General features: G+C 41.6%; 1 protein-coding gene across 2 annotated transcripts; it reads right to left on the minus strand.

Moving 5' to 3' along the window:
• Positions 1–272: 272 nt before the first annotated feature.
• Positions 273–9479, minus strand: LOC122782968 (14-3-3 protein zeta-like). 2 transcript variants are annotated; one of them, XM_044047584.1, is made up of 6 exons: positions 9302–9479; positions 8397–8799; positions 3624–3747; positions 2165–2328; positions 1978–2073; positions 273–920 (listed from the first exon to the last, which is right to left on the minus strand). In XM_044047584.1, exons 2-6 carry the CDS (start codon positions 8676–8678, stop codon positions 825–827), a joined length of 762 nt encoding a protein of 253 aa, XP_043903519.1. In that variant the 5' UTR covers positions 8679–8799; positions 9302–9479; the 3' UTR covers positions 273–824. The 2 variants fall into 2 exon arrangements, with proteins under 2 accessions (XP_043903519.1, XP_043903520.1); XM_044047585.1 differs by lacking the exon at positions 9302–9479 and adding an exon at positions 8930–9194.
• Positions 9480–11650: the final 2171 nt, after the last annotated feature.

Below are 11650 nucleotides of genomic sequence, written 5' to 3' on the forward strand. Positions count from 1 at the left end.
TTATAATTCATTGTATGAAAAAAGGCTTTAGAATAATTGTATATTGTATTTGCAAAAGCCATGTTCTGTGAAAGTATGCCGTACATTTATTATATGGTCATTTCCATCCACATACATGACAGATTAGCAGTATCATATGGACCAACTGAGGAAATTCCTAAATTAATAAAACCTCATCTTTGTCTATAGCACATTTGAGAACAGATACAAGACATTTCAAAATATTGACACATCTATTATGCAAGTATAAAGAAACCAAAGACAATCTTAAACATGGTTTATAAAATGTTTTATTCATGTTAACATAGTTCTCCGACAGACAGATATGCTTCACTAATAGAATGGCATCATAACAAGGGCAGAATGCGAGGATTTCACAAATGGACACTACCTTAGGTCTACTATAGTATTGTCGCCAGCATGAAGTGCACTGGCATTCCCTGCAGTATGAAAATTATATTGATTATAGTTGGACTTCAGCTGCTGTGACTGTACCATGTAACTGTAGAGACAGACGCACTAAAAGAAAAAAGCGCTAAACATTTCTCATAGGGAGGAGTGAACAAACTTTCTCAATTGATGGGACTTAAATTTTCTTCAGTTCTAAATAGAGCTAGAGTGGAGCTAAAGAGTCCAACATCATTGGCAAGCCATCAATCATTTTCCTCCAACTGAAACAGCAAAAATGGGATGGCCAGAACAGGCACAAACCAGAGGAATGGAGTTTTGTGTTTTTTTTGAGTAGGACAATAGGGAATGACAGATGTGTAAAACTTTTTTTTTTCCTTAAATTTTGGAGATGACACCAACACAGGACTTGTTATTTAGTTCTCATTCTCGCCGCCCTCTCCACCTTCGCCAGCCTCTCCAGCCTCTCCGCCCTCGCTCTCCTCCTGATGAGTATGTTCTGATGTCCATAACTGGGGAGAAAAGAAACAAAGATATTTAGAACAGTCAACTATGCACCCTCTATCACCATCTGATGATGTATATACCTAGAGCTCTGGACGTTGCACGTTTCTATGAATTGCCACCATGGCAGCCTACGATGCGGCAAAAATGAACAAGACTGGCGCTGGATTCACCCTGTTAGAGTTCACTTAATATCGACGGAGATCGAACGATATATATTGCAAAACTTCCTGATTAACTTCCATTTATCTTACCAGAGCCTGGAGGGAGAAACAAATGGACTCAATCTGGCTTTGTGACGTTCAACCCTGGAGTCTACCGGCTTAAGTTAGTGTAGTGTTGTCGTCATTCGATAACATCAACATTAGCAACGAGCAGAGCAAAGCAAATAATTGCTGTCTTAACATTGCTGCACAGACTAGCTCTTGGTAAATCTCGTCCAAGACCGTGATTTTCCAAGAGTTAATCACAAAATTTGTTGCTTGTGTTTGTTCCCATCGCTAGGTATTCTTCTGCTTGCTGTGAACACATTTCATAACAGCACCCTCACCGTCTCCCTGGGGATCCAGTAAAATGCTCTCCAATTAGCCCATCTCTGACAGTTATGGCATCCCAGGGAACAACAGCCATCTATAATCTTTACTTTGATGATGAAAACAGCTGGTGAAGAGACAAGTTTTCCGACATATTGCCCGATTTTTGTGTCATTTATACTTGCTTGTAAATACTGGACTAGTTGTAACTCATTTTAGTCATTCAGACAAATCACTAGACAGATAAACAATTGAATTCCACTTTACGGTTAGCAGCCAATAATTGCATGCAACTGTTTATTTTAGTTATTTGACAACCATTACACTTTAGACAGTGTTGAGACAGCTTTGCCTTACATGTCTGCTTATGGAGGGGGAAGTACCTAAAGTATGCACTTTGACCCACGTTGTACCACTTAAAACACACTGAGCATTATCTTGTACAAGTCTGAAACAAAGACAGATGGTGACGAGCCAAATGTTGTTCCACAGTAATGATCATTTGCATGCCATAGTGAAGTAGAATACTTACAGTCAGGTTGTCTCGCAGGAGCTGCATGATAAGAGTGCTGTCTTTGTAGGACTCCTCACTTAATGTGTCAAGCTGTGCAATGGCGTCATCGAATGCCTATAAACAAAACAAAAAAGGATACTAATTGCACATTGCATGTACAGACAACTGAGCGTTTGAGGCATTTTTAAGAGAAAATGCTGCTGACCTCTTTAGCCAAACTGCAGGCTTCTTCTTGGCAGTCTTTGATCTCATAGTGGAAGACAGAGAAGTTGAGAGCCAAGCCCAAGCGGATGGGATTTGTGGCCGCCATCTCTTTCTTGCTTTTATCAAGTGCATCCTGGTATGCAGCCATTGACTTATCGGTATAGTCTGAAGTAGCAGGAAGGAATCAATGATTATAATAATTAGTTTCATTCAAGGTTAAAATCCAAATTTAGGGCCATCATATTTTAAATACAGTTTAATTTGAGTAGAATGTGTTTGAGTATGTCTTAACAGGTTTTCAATATTACATACATTTGTATTGAAAGTAACAGCAAATTATATCGTTTCATTGAGCCAACAAAATAACCCATGTGGCAGAGAAACCTATGAACATTTGCTTGCTACCAATAAATACTTCCCTTATCAGTGGCTCAAGCACAATAGTGACAACTAGAGATTAAACTATGAACCAATATCCCTGTTAACCATGGTTTAAAACCTCAGCTCGGCTCAAACCAAGTATTTTTCCCTGAACAACAACAACCGTTCAGCCAGATTGCATCTCAATCTCATTTGAGATTGGTACAGATCTGGAAAAGGTGTAGTCATCAAATCCCACCTCCAAGATACAAATGCCCCTGTACTCAAGTGGACAGACCTTCAACCAAACAGATCAATGATCCAGAGACCCGCTGCTCTGCGGTGGCTGCCATGTATCTAAACGTTGCAAGATGTTGCTTCTGTCATTATGTTAAGCCCACCTCTAGCACACGAGGAGGAAAAACCCCAAACACATTTGTGAGTGGTTCCCTTTTTCTGAGATTTCATAGTTGGCCAAAACAGCATCTTTCCCAGACATGTCTGCAGTGCATAACCAAATCCTTCACAGATTTGACTGGGTTCACACAGGGTAAACTGTCGCAGAGTGAGGAAAATTTTAAAAAGACACTGAAGGCACAACCGACGGACTGAAGGCAGAATTATCTGATGAGAGTATATTGCACACTGCAATAAAACAATTTAATTTTCTGCGGTCAAAGTTCCGTTACCACGGCGGCCCTCTCTGATACTCCAACTTTGTTCAAAACTTTGCACTGTTAATGCTTGTTGCCCCCTGACATTAAATAATGGCTACATCAGCTAAGCAATGGCAGAGAGACCAAGCACACCAGTCTTGCTTCTACCCAACAAAACAACTCACTGGTATCACTGGTATTCCAAGAATGATCAGTGGGTCATTTAAGAAGACTGGTATCCAAGAAAAACTAAAGCTAACAAGTCTCCAAGACCTCAAATTTATAGCCACATTTCTAAGATAATACAGCTGCGCTTTCATTTAGGTGCACCAGCACAAAATGATTCAACATAGTATACACAAAGAAACATATAAATGAGCAAAAACAAAAAAACAGCATAGCTTGAAATTTAAAATGTTGGGTAGAGTAGATATGTAAACTCACCGGCTCTGTCAGCATCAACGGCAACTTCAGCAAGGTATCTGTAGTAATCCCCCTTCATCTTTAGATAGAAGACTTTGCTCTCAGGAGTTTTGGAATGTGAAATTAAATAATCATCCAGGAGTTTCTGTGGAGACAAAAATATGATACATTGTAACCTTGTACTGTGGTAGCATTAGCAGTCTGTGTTTTTGCATAAAATATGATTCAGTAATATATTTAAATTCATGTTTAATCCACTACTGCTAGTAATAAGAATTATTAATAATGCAGTTACTTCACAATTGTAACAAATAACAGGGAAACACTTCACCACTGATATTACAGTTGGTGCACACATGCAAGGAGAATGAGTGGTCACACACACTACTTGGACTAAATTCCAAGATAATAGATAGTGTTAAATTGTATCTTTTTTGATTAATTTTCAAAACTTAGTTGAGGGGTGTCGCAATGTAAGCATGAGGCTAAAACATACCAAAATATAAAACCAAGTATCCTAATATATCCATAACACACTGTGGGTGAAGTTCACCAATTACACTTCGCTTGTTTTAATGCATACTTTTGATATGCACATAAAAACTCCAGAATGAAATCACAATATTAAAAAAAAAGGTCATAACATTTTTATGCTAGAGGGAGGCTAGCATATGGGAAGGTAAAAGGTAGATGTGAATGGGTTCAAAAGAAACTGTTTCAACTGATAAGATGTCTAGAAATGTCTAGACACTCCTGCTTCTACATTTTTATATAAGAGGACGAACCCTGACATTCCTCTACTTAACGAGAAGCAAGTATTACTACAATAATGCATTGAAGCAGCAACAAACAAAATCAACAGCTATTGGTGTCCTTTCACTCAGAAGGATCCTGAACTATCTAAAAGTACAAGCCCCCTGGAAACAAACCAGTTTGTAGACTAACTAAAACACAGTTGAGTCCGTCTTTCCTAGGACACCGTTTAAAAAAAGTCCCAGTTTTAGTCAAGTTACATAAGATAATGAGAGTGAAAAAGATGGATGGATGCTTAAGAATGCAGCCACATACATCTTCAAACCAAACTGAATGAGTCTTTGTGATCAGATCCAAATAGGCATACAGGATGGATTGGGAGTGTCCTGACTTGTACTCATTACTGTCCCCATGTGATTGGATCAGTCAGGACAGATGTCGATACCAAACCACCAAGGGAAATTCCTTCACTGATAGCCCTACACTCTGAAGCTCTGAACTAAATACAACATCTGTAAGATTAAATTACCAACATTTAACATTTGCTTTCCTACCAACAAAGGCCTTGTGCAAATTATAAATACTGGTCCCTGTAGAGATCATAATTGCTTGAAATATATACACACACACACACATATATATATATATATATATATATATATACATATATATATATATATATATATATATATATATATATATAAAAAAAACCTTTGTCAAATCAAGTATGCGCATCACTGAGTACTCTGCCATACCAGATGAGTCAAGGCCTTTGTTAACAACAAAACTGCTCCCCTGACAAAAAAAAAAGGAGGGAGAGGGAAGGTATGTTAAGAGGCAGTGAGACAAAAGGAAGGGTAGGAGTGTGGAGGCAAGAGTACAGACTTAACATGTAGGGAATACAACTAGTAAAGGGAGAGAGAGCTGGCTGATTTAATGTAGAGAAGGTGCATATAGTGTGTACAAGAGACAAAGTGAAAGGAAAGCAAGGCCAGGAACATCGGAGATGGATAGTGTTCTACCGTGTTTTCGACAAGACAACGAAAGAGGGTAGGGGTTAAAATTAAAGGTGTGATATTGAATGTTGTCCATGCTTAAGGATGGAGAGAAAAGGCTGTAGTCTATACATATTTCAGGAAGAGGGAGGAGCATAGGGTGCTCACAGGTAGACTTCACATAGTGCAAAAGATGCAATCTGAAGGAGACATGAGAGGCCAGGGGAGACTGTGGCTAGGCAGCATTGGATGGTAGGTAGTCTGTAGGATGACTTTGGAAACCAAGAAGGAGGAGAAAGTGAAGGTGGAGCTAAGGATTAAATGGCGGAAGCTGAAAAAGGAAGTGGTGTGCAGAGTTCAGGGAGGAGTTGTGACAGGTTATGAGAGTTGGTAAAGTGCTACCAGATACAGTCAAGGTGTTTGGTGTACCCCCTAAACAGAGGAAAGAGGATAAGGAAACTTGGTGGGGCAACAAGGAGTACAGGAGAGTATTTAAAGGAAGAGGATGACAAAGAAAAAAGTTGGAGGCACGCAGCAAAGAGAAGTGGCATAGGCTTATAACAAGCTGTATGAGAGGCTGGACACCAAGGAGAGAAGGACTTGTATCAATTGGCTAAATAGGGAGACGGCGCTGGAGAGGATATGCAGCAAGCTAAAGTGATTACGGACAGAGACGGAAATGTTCTAACAAGTGAACACAATGAAGATGGAAGGATTATTTTGAGGAGCTGATGAATGAGGAAAATGAGATAGAGTGAGGGGAGACGGTGCCTCAGGAAGTACAGCGGATTTGTAATAAGGAGGAAGTGAGGACAGCCATGAAGAGGATGAAGAGTGGGAAGGAAATCGGTCCAGGTGATATACATGTGGAGGTATGGAGAGGCACAGGAGAGTGAGAAAATGTCTGAGGATTGTAAGTGTAGCTGTTCTGATTTTCAAGGACAAAAAGGTTCAAATTGTACTAATTACAAAAGGTATTACTTGCTTTGAGAGCGCGGGTGGAGAAATATAGAGGGAGTTGCACTGTGTCTTTGTGGATCGAATGAAAGCCTATGTATTATTGGGTGCCAAGAGAGGAACAGTGGTATGGTAGGAGGAAGTCAGGAATCAAAGAAGTATGCGAGGGCGGTGCAGGATCTGTATGTGGACAGTGGGACAGTGGTGAGATGCTGCCACAGATGCTCAGAGGTTTCCTACTTGCCAATAAAAAAGCTAACAAGGCCCCATTTATAAATATGATTAAAACACTAGAAGTACAAAGTGGATACAGTATTATAGCAACAAAATAAAAATACAGGACAATGACTTATTTGACACTTAATTGATTTGTTATAAACCTTCAGGTGTCAGTTCTGTTAAATGAGGTGCATATACTAAATCCACTCACCGGACATCCTGTCTGGTTTGAGGAAACCAAACATGCCCATGCTTGTGCTGCCTTGCAACAAGACCTGCTTTTTCCTGAGATAAGTCTGGTTTCACAATCTGCTGTGCAGGAAACCAACCAAGATGGCCACATTAGCAGCTTACTTGTCGTCTAAAGTCCCTGCTCTTCTGCCTCTGAGTCAACAAGTTCAGGCATGAAGACCAACACACCCTGGTCTAGTGACAAACTTTCAGTCAACACTCAGACACTGAAAGCTGAGTTGCAGTCATGCAATAGCACCACCACGCCCATGGGAAAAAATGACTGGCCCAAGGATAAGGCTGTGTGATGCAGCCATAGAACACAATTACATTTATCTTATCAGTAGATGGATATCTAAAAAACAGTCAAATTAGTCTTTGACTAGAGACTTGTAACTTGATTGTGAACCATTATACCTTTCAACACATTTTGCAGCACTATTAATGATATCGATATATATAATTCAAGACTATTGCAACAATTACCATTATTGTTTCATCATGAATCAAGCAGGAGCAAAGCATTTAATGACAGCAGTATTGGGGGAAGCATTTTTGTGCTTTTGCATTAGAGGTAAAATCGTCTTCTCACTCCTGGTATGTCAGTGAAAGTTCGCTTTGAAATGCAGATAGTAATGTCTAACAAATTGAACCATCAAGCATGGTTTAAAGGACTACGCAGGTGGTGTCACTTTTGGTAAACTGCACAAATTGGGCGTTGGAGTCATCAATGCATATAAAATCTTGCTTGCATTACATTTCTATTACCCCAATGGGACTGCATAGACAAAGAGCATAATACAGCTTCACAGAAAACAGGGTGTACCGGTTATCGCTCCTGTGTGTGTGGCTTCAGTTCTTTCTCCGCCCATTCAGAGACACCTTGCTGTCAGTTAACACCCTAGCAGGGTTCCAAGCCTATTGTTCTACACACAGATTCCCATTAGGCAGGCATGGTGGGAGGACCACACAATACTTCCTTGTCCTTTTGGGTAAAGAGGCCTTTTTTAAACACCAGAGGGCCTCACAGAAAACAGGGAAGATGCCATTTTTAAAACATTCCTGACCCGTGCGTACATGTACATGAAAAGTGAAGACTTTTTAAAATGTCAGCACAGATGATAACACTTCAATTGTGTGAATAGGTTTTCTCCCCCTTTTACTAATATTCCCGAAGAAAGGCTATACAAGAAAACATTTTAACATGACAAATTCTTCTTTTCTTGACTAAAGACCTATAGTTGTAAATAAGTTGTTCTGCCCTGCCAGGGAGGTGGTTCTCGTTATACATTAAAAAAAAAAAGACATCCATCAGGCATCCATAAGACAATATGAAAAATTCTAACCATGCTTTCCCTGACCAAAATAGCTATTTACTATGTTATTGCAACAAGAATGGAATGACTGGCCAGATGAAAGCTCCTCCTTGTGGCACTTCAAAATAAATCACGCAGACTACATCTGGGCAAGCAAGCATTTTCAAGTCATTCCCGAGAAAGTTTAATGATTTTCTCAGTTAATGACAATCACCAGCTTTTTAACGTGGTGTACAATATCCTAGATCAATCCACCCCTGAAAGACATTCAGCAGATTAAAAAAACAAAAATAATTAAATAGTAAAAAAAAATTATACTTTACCAAAACGATTTCGCAGGTGCTTTTTAGTTCCTGTTCCACTGTCTCCTTATACTTAGCGACCAACTTCCCCTTCGAATCGTTCTTCCCTGCACTGGACAACACCCTCCATGCAGACCGCCTCGCCCCAACCACATTTTTATAGGCGACGGACAGCAGGTTCCTATCCTCGTCTGATAGAACTTGGCCCGACTCCGTATACTGCTTCATGTAACTCGCCATGTCCTCGTAGCGCTCGGTCTGCTCCGCCAGCTTGGCCATTTGAATAAGTTCGGATTTCTCCATAGTTTGCGGTTTTTTGGAGGGAGTGAGATGGCAGAGATCCGGGCTTCGTTAACAGTCGACGACTGCTCAGATAGGACAGTGTGCAGCAAGAGCTCGGTTCTTCAGGGCACCACCGTAAGAGCTGCGAAGAGAGGTTAAAATGATCAGATGTGGAACTCAACAGCAAAATAAAAATGTATAATAGAGGTAAAGAACACACGTCCGCGGGGTATTCGCTTTTAAGTGCGAGTCCTTGAGTAAAAGGCAATTACCTAAATACTTCAAAGAGAGAGAAAATCCGCGTTCAAACACTCGCATTGCCAATATTGCCAATATTGCCAACCCCGCTTTGACTACCTCTAGTGTAAAGAATGCCTCACACCATGTCGAGTCAAACAACGATCCGAGGTTTGCTACGAGCACTGAAGGGAGACATTTGATGGCACACCCGCCACAAAGCTGTCTGGTGGGTGCAGCTAGCGAGTTAGCTGTAGCCAGCAGGCTTTGGCCACTCCTTTCAGTAAAAAAATGTCTCGTTGCCGTTAGTCGCACTAAACCTTGGATTGACTGCAGTACGTGACCTTTAACGGTTGTCTTGTGACAACACACGACACAGACGACGAAGAAAACGAGAGTGTACTTACGGTTTGTGGTTAAATGAGGGACAAGTTTGCTCGTAATACTGGTCCGATTTGACAGACTCGTCAGAAAGGCGAGGGGAACGGCCGCAGCAGCAAGAGTCCTACTGTGCTTGCTAAAAAGGGGGTGGGTCATAAGGACGTCGACTCCCCAATCATAACGCGGTTCCGCACTTGATTGATAGAAGCTCGTCGCCGTGTGAACCAGTAGTTGTTTAGCGCGGGGGAGAGAGGCGGGCCTTCACGGGTAGTTTGATAGACCGGGACGCGGCAGCGGCTGAGGCCGCGGGGTTTCCTCCAATAAGAACAAGGAAAGAAGACGTCATCGCATCGCCATGGAGATGTTCCTCCAATCATTCTGCGCTTTCACACGTTGAAGGCTGTGTCGGCGGGTGTGGCACCCTTTACCTCCAACTTTTTTTTTAATCCCCCGATATTTTGGGTCAGTAAATCCCATTAAAACACAACACAACAGAACTGACTTGCTTACATGTAGTGACTGGCGGTGGACAATAGCTCAAACATGATGCAGCTATTTTGTCTCAGGAGTTAGGTTTCCATTGAAATACGCAAAACCTAGACATCCATCCATCCACCTTCTACTGCTTTATCCTCCATATGAAGGTTGCGGGGGCCCATCACAGGGCCACATATAGAGACAAACAACCATCCTCTCTAACACTCACCTACCGTCAATTTAGAGTGTCCAATTTACCTAATCCCAGGTTATATTATACCCAGGTCTTCTTGCTGCAAAGGCAAGAGTACAAAACTAAGCACCGCAATAAAAAATTGTAATGGAAACAAAGGTTTTTAAAAGAGATTTAACCCCTCTTTTTCCAAGACAACTTTCACTTTAGATGTCTGGCAGTTATTGGCAGTGTCCTGCAATACGCTGGTCGATGCCATCTGAGAGATTATAAAAACGTGGATTAATTTCTCCAGATCTTTTTGGGGGAGGATGTGTTAGATGTTAGATGTTAGAGGGAAAAGGGGCCAAGAAGACCAGAGGGACAACTGTAATGTCTTTGTTAGATTTCCAGTAGTACCTGTTTTTAAAGCAGTATAGTTACATTTCTTGAGCATTTCTGATGCTCAAACACAGCAGGTTTTCCCAGTGTTGGACAGTAATGTCATTGGAAAAAGTCGTGACATTCGTCATTGCGTGCAGAAATTGTTACGATCTCACCATGAGACGTCACTAATTCTTACACGCTGGACCTGTGGCGTGACTTCAATCTCTTTTACTGATCAATTAGTGCAGTGTTTCCCAACCCTGGTCCTCAGGGAACACTGCCCTGCGTGTTTTCGATGTTGCCCTGCTCCATCACACCTGATTCGAATGGTCAGCTCGTCATCAAACTCTGCAGAAGCCTGACAAAGAGCTGTTCATCGGAATCAGGTGTGTTGGAGCCGGGCAACATCTAAAACATGCAGGGCAGTGTTCCCTGTGGATCAGGGTTGGGAAACGCTGAACTAGTGCACTAGTGTCCACACAGGCTACATCTCTCTGAGCATTTGTGAGGCTCAAACACAGCAGCTCTTCATAATGCTTTGGTTTTGTTTTTAAGAATAAAACTAAACTATTCTATTTCATACTGGGGTCATTTCCTTGCAAACATGTGCATTGAACACATCAGTTGGTACATAGTTTCATAGTTTATAGTTGCTCGCCTCATACGTCAGACAGGGTAAAATATCAGCGGTTCTTTCTTACATAATCCTAAACTCTCTCGGTGACCTTTGAGCTCACTTGATACCCTCGATGCTTTAGCTCTGAGTCACAGAGGAGGACAGAGTGATTAGCTGTTGAGGTCATGAAAAGGCTTGGGGCTTACACAATGGTTTCAGCTATGTTTCGTAGCTGAAACCATCACACAGGGCCCATGTGTAATGTTTTTTGGACCTAACCATCAATCGTTCTGGTTGGTTGTCTCTCTGTTGTGTCACACAGCAGGCAGATGTTTCATTTACATGACGCTCTCAGGGGTGTGGTCTACATTTGCTCTACTCTCAGTCAGTCATCAGTCAGTCATCATCTAACCGCTTTATCCTCCAGCAGAGGGTCACGGGGGGTGCTGTGCCAATCTCAGCTACATTGGGCAATAGGCGGGGTACACCCTGGACAGTTCGCCAGTCCATCGCAGGACCACACACAGATAGAGACAAACAACCATTCACTCTCACACCTACGGTCAATTTAGAGTGTCCAATTCACCTATTCCCCACATTGCATGTTTTTGGACTGTGGGAGGAAGCCGGAGTACCCGGAGAGAACCCACGCACACACGGGGAGAACATGCAAACTCCATGCAGAAAGTGTTCTCTTGTTCCAACCGGGGCTCAAACCCGGGT

Source organism: Solea senegalensis, linkage group LG16 (genome assembly GCF_019176455.1).
Source record: "Solea senegalensis isolate Sse05_10M linkage group LG16, IFAPA_SoseM_1, whole genome shotgun sequence".
Classification (NCBI taxonomy): domain Eukaryota; kingdom Metazoa; phylum Chordata; class Actinopteri; order Pleuronectiformes; family Soleidae; genus Solea; species Solea senegalensis.